This window comes from Theropithecus gelada, unplaced genomic scaffold (genome assembly GCF_003255815.1).
Source record: "Theropithecus gelada isolate Dixy unplaced genomic scaffold, Tgel_1.0 HiC_scaffold_15762, whole genome shotgun sequence".
Classification (NCBI taxonomy): Eukaryota; Metazoa; Chordata; class Mammalia; order Primates; family Cercopithecidae; genus Theropithecus; species Theropithecus gelada.
The window spans coordinates 1-16,803 of record NW_020257506.1 but is presented as its reverse complement, the minus strand read 5'-3'; the positions used below and the strand labels follow the sequence as shown (position 1 = coordinate 16,803).

General features: G+C 52.3%; 1 protein-coding gene across 1 annotated transcript in view; it reads right to left on the bottom strand.

Moving 5' to 3' along the window:
- The window catches only part of LOC112616988 (protein unc-13 homolog A-like), a gene marked incomplete at its 5' end in the record, with an annotated part of 28,738 nt that extends 12,173 nt beyond the window's left edge, over positions 1 to 16,565 (bottom strand). The window contains 15 exons of the mRNA XM_025373720.1: positions 260 to 407; positions 979 to 1,059; positions 1,462 to 1,518; positions 3,551 to 3,580; positions 4,676 to 4,714; positions 6,386 to 6,391; positions 7,675 to 7,798; positions 9,300 to 9,452; positions 10,175 to 10,263; positions 10,526 to 10,603; positions 11,850 to 11,933; positions 12,829 to 12,972; positions 13,340 to 13,436; positions 16,087 to 16,213; positions 16,410 to 16,565. Coding sequence (XP_025229505.1) covers positions 260 to 407; positions 979 to 1,059; positions 1,462 to 1,518; positions 3,551 to 3,580; positions 4,676 to 4,714; positions 6,386 to 6,391; positions 7,675 to 7,798; positions 9,300 to 9,452; positions 10,175 to 10,263; positions 10,526 to 10,603; positions 11,850 to 11,933; positions 12,829 to 12,972; positions 13,340 to 13,436; positions 16,087 to 16,213; positions 16,410 to 16,565 — 1,413 coding nt within the window. The remainder of the gene's footprint in view (positions 1 to 259; positions 408 to 978; positions 1,060 to 1,461; positions 1,519 to 3,550; positions 3,581 to 4,675; positions 4,715 to 6,385; positions 6,392 to 7,674; positions 7,799 to 9,299; positions 9,453 to 10,174; positions 10,264 to 10,525; positions 10,604 to 11,849; positions 11,934 to 12,828; positions 12,973 to 13,339; positions 13,437 to 16,086; positions 16,214 to 16,409) is intronic.
- Positions 16,566 to 16,803: the final 238 nt, after the last annotated feature.

Sequence of the window (16,803 nt, the reverse complement as noted above, 5' to 3'; positions counted from 1 at the left end):
CCCAGAGCTGCCAATCATTGTCTGGCTCCAGGACATCACAGATTTTCCCAGGAGCTGACAATCACCTCCCGGCCTGTGACGTCAGAGGCCCCGCCCCCACGAACCTTTGATCACTCATTGGTCCCCGGACTTGGTGCAGAGATGTCAATTCCGCCCCATCCATGACATCACAGGGGGAGTGAGCCGCACAGCCGCACAGGCTTGGGGCGGGGCTGTCTCTGCGGAGCGCGAAAGGGTGATGGGGTCTGGGCGCCCTTACCCTGGGCCGATTGCGTCTGTACAAAGGTCTTAATGAGCAGGTCGGTGGCCTGTGTGTAGAGCGACAGGGCATAGCGCAGGGATTGCAGGTCCGGGCTCTTCTCCAGGAAGGTCTTCTTGAGGCCCACGCCACCCGCATGGAAATATTGCTGGGGAGGACAGGGTGGGAAGAGGTGAGGCTGGTGGGACGCTCTACCCACTCATAGGGCGGGGTAGCCCTGCTGTCACCACTCCCAATTCCTCCTGCTACTACTTTCTCACCTCTTCCTTTGCTTTGCCTAGTGAACTCCTATGCATTCCTCAGAACCCACCTCTCACATGCCCTCTTCCAGGAAGCCCTGGCTTCTCCCACCTTGGGTTCACCCAGCCCCCATCCTTCCCTCTACCCTTCTACACCTCAAGAAACGCCTGGCACAAGGTCCTTTACATCCTTCCCTCTATACCTTCTCACTCCTTGGGCTCCCCCAGCCCACATCCTTCCCTCTACCCCAAGCCTAATCCTACAAGGCTGAGGATGTCTGTATCCAGCCGTCTTCCCTGACGTGGGGCTCCTTAATGCTCCGGCATTAGCCAGCCCAGCTCTGGCACAGAAGAGGGAATGAGGGAGTGTTTATCAACTGAATGAATTAATGTGGGTCTGAGGCAAACCTAGGTCCATGACCACAGCAGCCACACCCTCTACACCCCCCACCTGGCATGGGGAGGGGTAGGGCCTCTCACCTTGATTGTGTCCAGGGCCAACTCAACCACCGCGCACTGCTTTGGGGTCAAGCTCTTGGCTTCTTCTCGTACCATGTGGTCCTGGATGGATGGGGAGAGGGGCCACGTGGGTGGAGTGGGCTCCACCTTCGGAATCTGTGCCTATGGGTCTCATCCCTGTTAAACTTGGAGGAGCTGGGCTGAGGGTCTATGTTTTCATCATCCCAGCACCCAATATGTGACTGGTACACAGCAGGTGCTCAACAAATACTTGTTGAACAAATGACTTGCCCTCTTGATCAAGTTGTACCTGAAGCTGAACCATTCACATCTTTCCGACATACTGGGGAGCAAATATCTTGTGCTTCAGTGAGTAGTTTCTGTCCTTTGAGCCTGTAATGCACGTCATCATCCTGCAAACCCTCCCCCAGGATGGTGGCAACCTGGAAGCCACATGAGTTTGGGGAGCAGTCCCTCACCCCATACTCCAGCCCCACTCCTCACCTTGAGTTTGGACAGCTGACCCAGCTCCTTGGCTGCATTGAAGATCATCTGGGTTCCCTGCGGGTAACAATAGACAGCTGGGTGAGGGCAGGGGCGCTACAGCTGACACTCCAGCCCCAGAGACCATCTTGGTTCTTGCCCAAAGGCTCTGGGCAGGGCAATAATTGTGTCCCAGAGACAGAGGTCTGGAATTCCCCAGGAAGAACTGAGGAGGATGTGGTGAGCTTGTCCCTGAAAATCCCAGTCCCGTGGGGATAGTACCCACCCTCTCAGCCTCAACCAGGCTTGTGTAATGGGAGAAACAGACAGGGACCAGACTGTGAGGGGCAGTGGGTTGGGGGGGGCCTCAGACGGTGGTGTTTGTGGGTGTGGGCAGGGTTTTCCAGGGAAAGGGAGCTTTGGGAAAACAAAAGGCCGGGCTGCGGTTTCAGAAAATGGCTCTGGTAAAACACTTCCTCCTCCTCAAGGAAGCATCCCCTCTGCAGGGAAATTTCCCCTGTAATCTGGCAGGACTTTCAGTCTGATTTTTTTTTTTTTTTTTTTTTTTTTGAGACAGGGTCTCCCTCTGTTGCCCAGGCTGGAGTGCAGTGGCGTGATCATAGCTCATTGCAACCTCAAACTCCTGGGCTCAAGCAATCCTCCTGCCTCCCCAGTAGCTGGGACTACACGTGTGAGCCACCATGTCCAGCTAATTTGTGAAATTTTTTCATAGAGATGGGGTCTTGCTGTGTTGTCCAGGCTGGTCTTGAATTCCTGGGCTCAATTGATCCTCCCACTTCAGCCTCCCAAAGTGCTGGGATTACAGGCTTGAGCCACGTTGCCAGCCAGTCTGACCTCTTTTTTTTTGAGACGGAGTCTTGCTCTGTCACCCAGGCTGGAGTGCAGTTGCACGATCTTGGCTCACTGCAAGCTCCGCCTCCCGGGCTCAAGCCATTCTCCTGCCTCAGCCTCCCGAGTAGCTGGGACTACAGGCGCCTGCCACCACGCCTGGCTATTTTTTTTTGTATTTTTAGTAGAGACAGGGTCTCACCGTGTTAGCCAGGATGGTCTCGATCTCCTGACCTCGTGATCTGCCTGCCTTGGTCTCCCAAAGTGCTGGGATTACAGGCGTGAGCCACCATGCCCGGCCCAGTCTGACCTCTTAAAGGAAAAATCCTCCCTCTATACAAACACCTCCATATCCATCCTCAACCCCACTCCCAAACAGACACTGGCAAGATGGTGATGTGGTGATGGCTCTGACAAGCCAGATGGGCCTGGGTTCAAATTGCAGCCCTGCTGTGTGGCCCTGGGCAAGTCACTTAACCTCTCTGAGCCTCAGTTTTCCCATCTAGATGGGGAAAATCATATCCACTTTGTGGCTTAGTCTGAACTAAACATGTCTTTGCTCAGTGTTCACTAATTATCACTTGGTCTCAAAGTCATGGGCAATGCTAAGGGAGACGGGGTCCCAGCCTGGAAGGCATGTCTCTAGCCCCCTCTCTCACTGTTGGATGGCCCCAGTCTTGTCCCTGAATACTCTGAGCCTCAATTCCCACCCTGGCTACCATGGATACCCATGGTAACTTGGGGGACAGGGTGGGGCTGAGTATTGAGGCAACGAGTCTTGTATTACTGGGTCCTGGGATGGTCTGGGGGTCCTGGGTGAGGCTATGTGGGGAGGGGGCCCATTTACAGTGGGGAAATTTGAATGATGTTTATAGTCTACCAGCTGGCCACCTGGTCATTCCTACTAGTATTATTATTATCATCTTGGCTGTTACTATTCTTATTTCTTGTCGTGATCCTGAGGTTCTTACAAGGCACAGTTATTCAGGGGTCCAGCGAACTGGGCCTCAGTTTCCCCTGCTGCACCCACCTGTAGTCTGGCAGGGCTCAGGGGCCTTCCTGGGTACCCTCTGCCCTACCCACCAACCCCCCCCCCACCACCCCAAACGAGCAAGCCAGACAGACAAAGGAAGAAGAGACCAACAGACAGTTTCACAGTACGCCCTCGGACGGCACGAACCACAGAGGTGGAAGGGGGCACAGGGGTGGGGTGGAGGGGAGTGGGGTGGGAGCCAGACAGACAGTGAGAGGCCGGTCTTACGTCTGAGTGGCTTGGCAATTTCACCCTGCCCTGTGGAGAGAATCAGGTGGAGGTCAGAGTTCTGGTGACTGCTGGGAGGATACTCAGTGGGACTTCCCTGCCCCCTCAAAACACAGTCTCACTTCCCAGCCCAGGAGCTCCTCCCCAGGTCCTGAGTCTAATGGTGGGCCCCCTCCCCAGCTAGCACCTCCTCTTGTCCCCCAGCGGGGGTTTAGGGGTCAGACTCCTTGACTGCCAGAACACGCTCAGGGTGCCCAGGAGGCTGGAAGCAGCCTCATCCCACAGTCAGCCTGGGGCACCTGGGGAGGTGGGGAGATAAGACAGGGCTAGGAATCTCTCCTCCTCCATTCCTAAGGGGTTGCCCCTGTATCCCAGCACCCGAGTCTACAAAAAACATACTAACATATACTGTAAGTTCACTCAATGCTGAAGAACCCATACACTAAACTACATACGTGCACTCCTAAACACTTGCAGGCATGTGCACAATCACACACATAAACCCACACACCCTTGACCCCACACGGATTCACATCCACATATAGGGTGCCTGGACACTGAATATGCCCCCCAGAGGGCTGGCGGAGAAAGTAGAGAATGTGTGAATCCCTGTGACCCACATTCACAAAGCTATGCACTCCATTTATATGCACAAAGGTACAACAATATCTTCTGCACAAGTGCACAGCAAGACAGCTGCTTGCGTGTTGCTGTAGCTCCCATCTCCTTAACAACAAGCACGCACTAGCACAGCAACAAAAAAAATTTCTACATAAAAAACAACACGTCTCAATCCAGGGTGGCGATCCAGCATATAGGCTCCTCAAGAAGTCACAGAATTTCAGCTGAGCCCAGGGCTCAGATGAGCCCTGTGGGTACTACTGTGGGAGGATGGGAGCTGTTTGTGCACACACATTAGTTCACATGTGCACACACACTGCATGTTCTGTCCCTGGAGAATCACTTCATCTCTGACTTCTGGATTTGCAGGACTTGGTTAGGACAGCTATCTCCTACCCATGACCCCCAGCTGCCCTTCCTGCCTAGGTGCACAGACACACACACATGCACACGCATGCCCAGACACCGGAGCTCAGGGCCTCAGTGAGACGAGGCCCTCATTACCTTTTCTAATCCCTTGCCATGTTTTCTCAAGAGGTTCCCCTGCAGAGACAATGTTACAGGGTGATCAACCTGGCAAGTCGTGCAGGGTGGGAACCTGGGATGCTCACAGGAATATTCACGGGGATGGGGGAATCCACACAGCACAGGGGACTTGACTGGGTTGCATGGGGATAGTGTGTTTGTTTGTGTGTGTGTGTGTGCACGTGTGGGCACACTTTAATGACTGACTCTTAAATGCTGTGAGTTAGAGACAGGAAAGAGAGAGAGAAAGATACAGATACAGAGCTAGAGAAAGCCAGAAAGAAGGGAAATAAGTCACTGCCAAAATAAAATCCACTTACATTTACTGTACACATGAGACCCTTGGTTCTTGGGTTAACAGGAAAGCAAATGTGCTGCATATTCAGACAGATCTGAATTTGAATCCTGACTGGCATATATTTACTATATGACCTTGAACAAGTGACTCCTCTCCGAGCCTCAGCTTTCCTCATCTGCAAAATGGGGATCATAATATCCACCTCACTCAAAGGGTAATCATGAAGGTGAGCTGAAACAGGGGCTATGAGAAGGTCTGGCATATGGGGAGTCATTAAATGTGAATTCCTTTATCCCCCTGCCTACAAAAGCATTGCCTGTGGTCAGGTATGCTGCCACCAAGTGGTTATAGCCAAAGACCCAGGCTGCAGCTACCAGGAAGTAAGCACTTGTAAACTTTTGACAAAGTGAAATCTTGTAACAGCCTTGTCTTGCCCACAAAGGGAAAATCTGAAGTTGTTTTGTCTCTGCTCTCATACATGTCTGCATATCACCACCACCATCACCACCACCACCACCATTAGCTCTGATTTAGTGATCACTGCCTCTGGGCCAGTCACTGAGAGTGCAGTGGCGGGATCTCAGCTCATTGCAACCTCCACTTCATGGGTTCAGGCAATACTGAGATGAGTATTTTAATGCATCATGCCAGTTGGTTCTTAGAACTACCCTCAGGGAGGTGACACAATGAGCCCCATTTTCCAGACAAGAAAACAGAGGCTGGGAGGTCAAGTGACTTCCCAAGGTCACAGAGGGAGAGTGGCTGGGCTAGGATTTGACCCCAAATCTGCCTGACTTCAAAGCCATGACAAAAGTCTCCCACTTGGTCAACTGGGTGTATGTCTGGGATTGGTGTGTGTCGGTGTGGATGGCGGGAGTTGGGTAGGCAGGGTGTTGGGGCACCGAGGAATGGTCTGGAGCATGGAATTGCAGAAGAATCAGAAGTAGAGACCCTCATGGTGGGGACCTGCATTCTGAGAAGCTGCTGACAGTTCAGAGCCCAAAGAGGAGGTCAGAGGAATCCTGGGGTTGATCCTCTTTCTAGCTTCAAGGCATCTGGTGACATTTGGGCCCAGGAGCAAGGTTGGATTCTACGCTTAGATGGCAGGTCCGCTGCGAAGGAGGAGCTAGGATTTGGGTTTGGAAGCCGGTAAGGGGGGCTCCTCTGGACTTCAATGGAACAAAGAAGGTAGGCGTGGTCTCCTTCCCTCCCAGCCCCGCCCTCACCCCATGCCCCGCCCCAGACAGACACAGGCACATCTAGGCGGGAGGGAGGATGGTGGGTGAGGAGGGGGCGCTGGGTGGGTGGGGAGAGGGGTGCAGCGACGCGGTGGGCTGAGTCCAGACACAGAGAGGACGGACAGACAGACGGACAGACGGGCCTCTACTTACGATCATCTGTCAGCCGTGATGGGGGCGGGGCGGGGGGGGGGGGGGGAATAAGGTACCATGAGTCTCCCGGGAAGGCCAGGGAGGGGGCAGAGATGGCAGCACGGAGGGGCAAAACCCCTGCCCCAGCCCAGCCCAGAGGAGACGGGAGGATGGGAAGTCCGAGCCTCCCCCACCATCATCGCCTATCTATGGCCCCCCGCGCACCCTTCCCAAGCCTCCGTGGTCCACCTGGGAAAGACCTCCCCACTCCGCAACGTGCCCACAGCCCAAGTGCCATTGCTGTCCTCAGGTTCCTGACGCCTCCCGGAGGGACCCACGCCCAGCTACATCCCTCTACAGATGTCTGGGTCCCCCTGGTCCCTGGAGATTATGGCCTCTGGTCTATCGGTCCTGGTCTGTGGATGGCCACTGACCTCTGCTTGACCTCTTTGACCTTGGATGCCCTCCATGACCTCTGGCTGACCTCCAGGAGCCCCCTGGTCTATTGATCTCTAATCTTTGAAGTCCATGGTATCCCCCTTCTTTGGCTTTTGAATGAGCCCCAAAGCCCTTAGAAAAACGCACTGATGTCTATGTATGCCTTCTTTTTTTTTTTTTTTGAGACAGGGTCTCACCCTGTCGCCCAGGCTGGAGTGCAGTGGCACCATCTCAGCTCACTGCAGCCTCTACCTCCCAGGTTCAAACAATTTTCGTGCCTCAGTTTCCCAAGAAGCCGGGAAAACAAGCATGCGCCACCACATCCAGCTAATTTTTGTATTTTTAGTAGAGATGAGATTTCACCATGTTGCCCAGGCTGGTCTCAAACTCCTGACCTCAAGCAATCTGCCCGCCTCAAACCTCCCAAAGTGCTGGGATTGCAGGCATGAGCCACAGTGCCTGGCCAATGTGGGCCTTCCGTGACTCAAGGATAACCTTGATCCTGAAGCTGACTTGTTTTCTAGATGACCTCTGACCTCTGAATGCTATTTTGACCTACATGTGACCTCTATGACTTTAGCGTTCTCTTGACTCTCCCTGATGTCTTCGACCCTGGAGAAACCACAATGGACTCTGAATGACCTCTTTAACTCTTCGATGATCTTTAACCCCCATGTGACCTCTCTGACCTCTGAATGGCCCCCCACTGACCTCTGGTGGCTTCCATAACCCTTGGATGGCCCTTGAGCCTGGATGACCTCTCTGAGACCGGATGCCTTTGTTCTCAACCCCCAGCCTCTAGGCACCAAGTTTTCTGGGCTCCCGCCAGGGATGTGACCCAAATATCTCCACGGGCCCCCTGCAGGTCTCACCGTCTGGTCGGTGAGGGGTGGCAGGACGATGGTTTTCTCCATGGTGTTCATAACCAGCTTCCACAGCTCCTTCAGCACTCGCTTCAGCACCGTCTTCTCACAGATTTTGGCAAAGAGGGTCAGGCTGGGGACGAGGGGCAGGTCTGAGAGAGGGCCCAGTTGGCCCCAACCCACAGATCCCCTTCCCTTAACAGGTGGGCAAGGCATTCCACAGATAGGAAAGAGGGCCCACAGCCTGTACAGGGACCCCTGGGTGATTTGATGGGGCTATGATATCTGATGCATGAAGAAAAGAGTGAGTGGTGGTTGGACTGGTCAGCAGGGACCAGATGGGAAGGGGCCTCAATGTCTGCGAGGAAGCCTTGGGCCTTATCATGAGGATAGGGGTAGTGGGGAGCCATGGAGTGTTCAAGAGGGAGACACAGCCAGACTTTCATGTTTGAAAGAACAGTGTGGGGGAGGAACTGAAACAGGAAGCATGGAGATCAGGGACTATGAGGGAGAAGGCCACGCCCAGGAGGAACAGGAGGGGAATGGTCAGAGGGCAGACTTGAAAGGGAAAACAGCAAAGAAATCGTGGTTGGATGGATAGGGGTTGAAGGAGACAGGCAGTCCACCATGATCCATCTGCCAACTGATCCAGTCACCCACCAATCCATCCCTCCTCCAGTGGTCCTTAATTCTCTATTTCTTTTTCTGTCCATCCATCTGTCCATCTGTTCATCCATCCATCCTTCCATGCATCCTTCTACTCATCCATCCACTTATCCATTTATTTATTCATCCACCCATCCATTCATCCATCTGTCCATCCATCTATGCATCAAAACATTTATTCATCCATCCAAATATTACTCAGCTATTAATCCATCCATCCATCGACCCACTCATCCACCCACCCACCCATCTGTCCATTCATTTATGCATCAAAATATTTATTTATCCATCCAAATATTTATCCACCTATATCTATCCACCATCCATCCATCTACCCACCCACCCATCCAACCATCCATTTATTTATCCATCCACCCATCTGTCCATCCATTTATGCATCAAAACATTTATTCAATGATCTAAATATCTATTGACCTATCCATCCATCCATCCATCCATCCATCCATCCACCCACCCATCCATCTATTTATCCATCCATCCATCCATCCATTGGTCCATCCAACCATCCGTCCATCCAACCATTCATCAAGTCAGCCTGCCGGACATCCATCCATCTATGCATCAATCCATCTATGCATCAAAACATTTATTCATCCATCCAAATATTTACCCAACTATCCACCCATCCATCTTTTTAAAACATCTATCCTCCATCTAGCCTTCTAAACATTTATCTTTTAATCCATGCATCCACCCACCTATCCACCCCTCATGTCACCTATTCATCCACCATTCACTCATCCACAAAAATATTTACTCACCAATCCTTCCAATTATTTGCCCACCCAACTTTCCATCCCCTTCATTCCACCCTCTACTCAGCCATCCAACTATCCAGTGACTACGCGGCAAACATTCCCTGCACACCCTCTCCAGCCAGTCCCTGGGTCTCTATGGCCCTGCCCCAGCCCCTCCCTGGCCAGCCCAGTCCACCTGGCCCGGCTCACTTGCTGTCCAGCAGGTCCATGATGGGCTGCAACACATTGTCAGCGTCCTGGGCCACGCTGCTGCAGGCACTGGCTGGCACATTGCCTGTGCCCTTAACCTGGCTAAGGATGTCACCCATCTGTTTAACACACTCTTCAATGTGCGGCTGGAAGCTGGGGACAGAAAGAAAAGGCTTAGACCACAGGAAGGGCTGGATGAGGACACAGATGCTCATCTTTGGTCCTCAAGGTCATATCATTAGCATCACAGCACATAACCGAGCAAGAATGGAGAACAGGCCAGACACGGTGGCTCACGCCTGTAATCCCAGCACTTTGGGAGGCCGAGATGAGCGGATCATGAGGTCAAGAGATCGAGAGCAACCTGGCCAACATGGTGAAAACCCGTCTCTACTAAAAATACAAAAATTAGCTGGGTGTGGTGGCGTGCACCTGTAGTCCCAGCTACTCGAACCCAGGAAGTGGAGGTTGCAGTGAGCCGAGATCACGCCGCTGCACTCCAGCCTGGAGATAGAATGAGACTTCATCTCAAAAAAAAAAAAAGGGTGGAAAAGAATAACAGCAGAACCAGGCAAAGGGATAAGACGTTTGCCCACATTGCTCATTTCATTCTCAAAATCCTACCCAGGTACTATTATTGTCATCACCCCAACTTTACAGAGGAATAAAAGAATATATAAGGCTCAGAGAGGTTAAGTGACTCACCCAAGGCCACAACAGCAAGTAAGCAGTAAAGCCAAGATTTGAACTCAGCCTTGTCTAACTCTGAGCCTGCAATCTTCACCGCTACATCTGCTGAGCCTCCAGATGCCCCAGGCTCAGAGGGCTGAAGGCTGTTCCCTCCCCACTGCCCCCAGCCCTGGAGATGCTCCCACCTGGTAGCAAACACCCGGCTGAGCTCATCCAAGACGTTATTGAGTTTCACCTGAAGCTCCTTCAAGATGTCACTGGCTTCGGCATCCAGCTAACAGGGGAGAAGGGACATCAGGCCAGGTTCAGTAAGTATCCACATGTACTGGGCATTTTCTCATCTGACCCAGGGAAAGGGATCCCAAGGGGCTGGAGGGGAAACTGAGGCACAGTTGTGTTGCAAGCCTGGGTTTAAGAGCATGGTTGAGCTGGAATTCATCCCCAGGCCTGGTGGCATATGAGCTTAGGGGCCTGCAGGGACACAGTGGTGGGGGTGCCCCCTTCCCTTCTCCAGCCCTGCCCTGGCCCTGCCTCACCTCCTTTCCTCCCATGGCTTCGAACATCTTCTCCAGCTGAACTCGTAGCTGTTGAGTGTTGTTCATGAGGATGCAGGGCTGCGGATGGGAACAGAGAGGGGAGTCAGGCCTCAGGACCTCTCCCCAGATCCTCCCCTACCCACCGCCAGGGACCTCGGGATGGTTTCAGGGTCTGAGTTTGGAGGAAGCTGGGGTCCCGAGGGGTCACCTGCGAATGGAAGGCAGTGTTTGGGCTCAGGCTTCTGGGCGTGTTGTTGCTGGGGCATCTCTGGGGATTGATGGGGGCAAGGAGGACTCAAGTAATCCCACAACCCTAGGCCTGGTGGGTCCATAAGAGGGGCTGGGAACGCTGGGGGTAGCATAGTTTCCTGCAGGGGTCCAGAGCTTTGCAGCTCACACAATGAAGGCTTCATTTGCAACAGCCAGTGACACACTGAAGGCGTGTGCCCTCACCCTCAGATATACACATGAGACCCCCCCCCCCCGACAGATACACAAACTCAGACATGCACAGCCAGACACAGTCATAGACACACCCTCACACCATGCACATTCGACACAGCCAGACTAAACCTGGTGAGACACACCCACCCAGACGTGCACAGTCACACACACACACACGTACATAGACACACTCACACTATATGCCGTTAACTCAGCCAGACGAAACATGGTCACACACACCCAGACACGCACAGCTGGACACACACACAAGCATACACACACTAACACTATAACCAGTTAACACAGCTAGATAAAATATGAGACACACACCCAGATGTGTACGGTTGAACACACATACTCACACATACATACACTCACACTATACCCAGTTAACACAGATGAAACACGGCTAGACACCCACACTCAGATATGTACAGACACACACAGACAGGCACACACACTCATGTTATACCCAGTTAACACAGCCAGATGAAATACAATCACACACGCACACTCAGACATGCAGTCAGACACACACACATTCATGCCATAGATACCCATTGAACAAAGCTAGATAACATATGATCAGACACGCACACTCAGATGTGCACACACACACACACGTGCAGTGTACCAGTCAATACAGACAATACACAATCAGACACATGCACTTAGTTCCCATACACTCAGACACACACAACTAGATACACTCCAATCACACACGTTCAAACAAGCACCTCTACACACACACACAGTCCAGTCAGATCACACACAGGTGGACATACATAGCCCCAGGTGTCAGGGCTCTGGGGAGAAGGGAGTCCTGGGGATGCTGAATGGGGCTGAGGAGGGGGATAGGTCAGGGGTTCCCTCAGGTCACCACTTTCTCCTTCTCCTTGGAGCAGTAGGAGGCGAAGTCCTTGGAGATGATGTCTGCGTACTGGAGGAGCACATTACTGATGGTCTGGGGAAGACACAGCGTGTGGGTGAGAAGAAAGGCTGGGACCAAGGCAGGCCCCAGTCACCAGGTCCCATCAAGGCCACTAGCGAGATCAGTGATGAACTCAAACCCTAATAGCACCTAAGATGGGCCCTAATAGCACCTAAGATGGGCTAGGCAAATTCTCCACCCAAGATGACCATCAAGACCTAGAGGAGATACCGCTTGATGAAGACGATCATTTTATGTAGACCCAGCTCTTTTTCAGAGCAACCAAGCATCATATTAACCCAGTCTCAACCACAAGCATGACCTCATCTCAAATCAAAAGCCAGTTCCTACTTGTAATCCCCAAGGTCAACACAGCCTAATGCCAGTCAATCAAACCTCAACCCCAATGATCCCAACCCTCAAACTCACCCCAAGACTCACTCAAATTCTGTATCAATCTCAGCACTCATTGCAACCTCAATCCCAGATCAAGACCCAACCCAACCTCAAACTCCAACCAAACAGCATTGCTAACTCGCACTAATGACCTCAATTCCAACCCTGATCTCAACCCACACCTCAATTCCAACCCTGATCTCAACCCACACCTCAATTCCAACCCTGATCTCAACCCACACCTCAATTCCAACCTTACCCTACACCTCAACTCCAACCCTAATCTCAACTCCAATCTCAATTTAAACCCTAATCCCAACTCCAACCTCCATCCAAACCTCAACTCCAACCTCATCTCAACCTCAACCTCAACCCAAACTTCAACTCCAACCTCAACCCAAACTCCAACTTCAACCCCAACCTCAATAACATCACCAACTCCAACCTCAGCCTCAACCTTAGCCCATCTCCAACTTAGACCTCAATTCCCTGACCCCATTCCCTAGCCCCAACCCTACCCACTCTCCCACACCTTGGCAAAGCGCCTCATGTAGTGCCCCACAATCTGGGGGTCGGGACACTCGAGTTTCTTGATGATTTCAAAGCTCTGGTTGAGTTGGGAGAAGACGTCCACCACGGAGCAGGAGAATAGGGCATGCTCTGAGGTCTGCTGGAACTGCAGGGGGAAGCAGGCCAAGAGGAAGGAGGAGATCAGCACCAGAGAAGCCCCAGAGCCCGACTCTCCCACTCTCCATGGGGAAAGCAAGAGACCAACTTCCCCAGGGTGAGATGGACAGAGGGCAAGGTTGACTTAGAGTCAACTCTAGAGGTGGATGCAGAAGCCATGGGGTGCATGGAGGTGTCTGGCTTGATGGAACTCACATTTCATAGTTGATGAATGAACAAAAGATTTTTAAAAATCATGAGCAAGACAAAGATGGCGGACACCTACCAGAGACTGGCCTCATCCCAAGAGCAAATTTCCCCTGAAATTGGACCCCAGTGGGAAGATTAGGAACCTGATTGTGGGTTGACCTTCTTACCCCATCCTTCTTGTCTCGCTCCAGGGCACCGTGCAGGAAATCCCGGGACACCTCCTCATTCTCGTCCAGCCACTGGATGACGAAGGGTTCAAACCATCTGGAATGAAGAGCCAGGGTGGGGCTCTGCCACCTCTTGTCCTCCTCAACCTTTGCACTGCCTGGTTCTGACCCACTAATGAGTGGAGCTACGGCTGCTCCTATTCTCCCTGGAGCTCTCCCTGCAGCCTTGAGTGGCTGCTCCTATGCTCGCCTCCTGCACTGAACCTTAGTTACTTTGCTCACGAAATAGAATGAGTGGCCCCTTTTACAGGAGGGCCCAGGCCTGCGGGAATCCTAGTTCAGATAAACTGCCTGTGGCAAATGAATTTATTCTCTGAGCCCGCCTTTCTTTCTTTCCTTCCTTCCTTCCTTCCTTCCTTCCTTCCTTCCTTCCTTCCTTCCTTCCTTCCTTCCTTCCTTCCCTCCTTCCCTCCTTCCTTCCCTCCTTCCTTCTTCCTCCCTCCCTCCCTCCCTCCTTTCTTTTCTTTTCCTTTCTTTTTTTTCTTTTCTTTTTTTTTTTTTTTTGAGACGGAGTCTCGCGCTGTGTCACCCAGGCTGGAGTGCAGTGGCGCGATCTCGGCTCACTGCAAGCTCCGCCTCCCGGGTTCAGGCCATTCTCCTGCCTCAGCCTCCGAGTAGCTGGGACTACAGGCGCCCGCCACCACGCCCGGCTAGTTTTTTGTATTTTTAGTAGAGACGGGGTTTCACCATGTTAGCCAGGATGGTCTCGATCTCCTGACCTCGTGATCCGCCCGCCTCGGCCTCCCAAAGTGCTGGGATTACAGGCTTGAGCCACCGCGCCCGGCCTCTTTTTTTTCTTTTTCTTTTTTTTTTCGTTTTTGAGACATGTCTTGCTCTGTTGCCCAGGCTAAAGTGCAGTGGTGCGATCATAGCTCACTGCAGCCTTGACCTCCTGGGTTCAAGTGATCCTCACACCTCAGTCCAAATAACTGGGACTACAGGCACGTGCCACCATTCCTGGCTAATTTTTTTTTTTTTTTGTCTTCTTTGTAAAGATAGGATTTCCCTATGTTGCCCAGGCAGGTCTTGAATTCCTGGCCTCAAGTGATCCTCCCACTTCGGCCTCCCAAAATGTTGAGATTACAGGCATGAGCCACCGCACCCAGCCAGAGCTTTCATTTCTTGTACAACAGAAGACTATCCCTCTGTGCTGTTGGGAGCAGTGAACGACACAGCACAATTCTCAGGAACTGGTGGTACCATACTATTCTCCAACACACAGCCCAGGAGTCAGATGTCCCGAGTTCAAATCTCGGGTCTGTCCTGTACTAGGAGTCACCTTGGGCAAGGCATTTGGCATTTATTCACTCATTCATTCTATTTTTATATTAATTTATTTTCTGAGATGGAGTCTCACTCTGTTGCCCAGGCTGGAGTGCAGTGACACTATTTCCGCTTACTGTAACCTCTGCCTCCTGGGTTCAAGTGATCCTGCTGCTTCAGCCTCTCAAGTAGCTGGGACTACAGGCGTGTGCCACCACACTCGGATACTTTTTTTTTCTTTCTTTCTTTTTTTTTTTTGTTTTTGTTTTTGAGACGGAGTCTGGCTCTGTTGCCCAGGCTGGAGTGCAGTGGCGTGATCTTGGCTCACTGCAAGCTCTGCCTCCCAGGTTCACGCCATTCTCCTGCCTCAGCCTCCCAAGTAGGTGGGACTACAGGCGCCCGCCACCACGCCCGGCTAATTTTTTGTGTTTTTAGTAGAGACGGGGTTTCAAGGTGTTAGCCAGGATGGTCTCGATCTCCTGACCTCATGATCCACCCGCCTCGGCCTCCCAAAGTGCTGGGATTACAGGCGTGAGCCACCGCACCCGGCCAGTTTTTTTTTCTTTTTTTGAGATGGAGTCTCACTCTGCTGCCCCGAGATCACTGGTGTGATCTCGGCTCACTGCAACCTCCGCCTCCTGGATTCAAGCAATTCTCCTGCCTCAGCCTCCCAAGTAGCTGGGATTACAGGCGCATGCCACCACACCCGGCTAATTTTTGTGTTTTTAGTAGAGACAGGATCTCACCATGTTGGCCAGGCTGGTCTCAAACTCCTGACCTCTGATGATCCACCTGCCTTGGCCTCCCAAAGTACTGGGATTACAGGCATGAGCCACTGTGCCTGGTCAACTTTTGTACTTTTGTAGAGCTAGGGTTTTGCCCTATTGGCTAGGCTGGTCTCAAACTCCTGACCTCAGGTGATCTGCCCGCCTCGGACTTCCAAAATCCTGGGATTACAGGCACAAGCCACTGCGCCTGACCCATTTGTTCATTTCAGAGATGGGATCTCACGATCTTGTCCAGGTTGGTCTCGAACTCCTGGGCTCAAGTGAGCCTCCTGCCACAGCCTCCCAAATTATCGGGACTACAGGCATGTGCCACTGTGCCTGGCCATTTGGCATCTTTAACTCTCCAATTTCTTCTCCGCAAAATAGGAATTAAAATGATCCCACCTTAACTCATAGAATTGTCAAAAGGATAAAATGAGAAAGTCACATGGTTCCTGCTGCTGTTATGACTATGAATTTTCTGGGCTGTAGGAGTCAACTGCTCAATGGCTGAGAGCGGAGAACACTGGATTCAAGCCCCACCCCTGCCCCTGACGCCCAGGTAACCCTGAGTAGGTCAGTCCTCCTCTCTGGCTTTCCTTCTAGCTGTCAGCGCTTCAGTTCTGGCTTGGGCTGGGCTTGGGGCAGGGGACTTACGCAGGGTACTCAGGCACGCGGTCCTTAAAGGCGGGAAGTTCCGTCACATACTCATTGTAGAGCCATTTCACCTTGAAGTGGAGGTTCATGTAGTCAGCACTCTTGCATAGACGATGCTTGTCGTGCTCTGGCCAGGGACAAAGAGGGTGGCACAGCTGGAAGGGTCTGCCACCCTGTGTCTCGGCAGAGAGGCTGCCCACTCTGGCCATCACTGATGTCCAACTCAGGCATGAGGGTACAGGGCACTCACAGCCTTGGAGGGGACACAGAGGTGCAGCCACCTGGTGTGGCCAGGCTGGGGAACACTGGGGTGGGAAACTCACCCTCCATGGCATACTTCATGTCTTGGGCAAACAGATTCCACATCACTTCAGCGCTGATTTTACCCACATTCAGCTCCTGGGGAAACCTGGCAAAGTCGTGGAAGTATAAAACTTTGGCAGGCAGAAGGCAGATGGGATGGGCTGCTTTGTCCTTCCCTGCCCCACAGGGGAGTGTAGGGTAGGGTAGAGGGATTTGGGTTCAGGTTCCCTCGTAGCCACTGCTGACTGACTCTGCACTAAGGCTTTGCTTCTCTTTGAGCTTCCACCCACTCATCCATCTGTCCCTCCATTCATTCATTCATCCACTCATGCAACTATCCACCCATATATTCAACAACTAATTTATTCATCCATCCATCCATCCATCCATCCATCCATCCATCCATCCATCCAT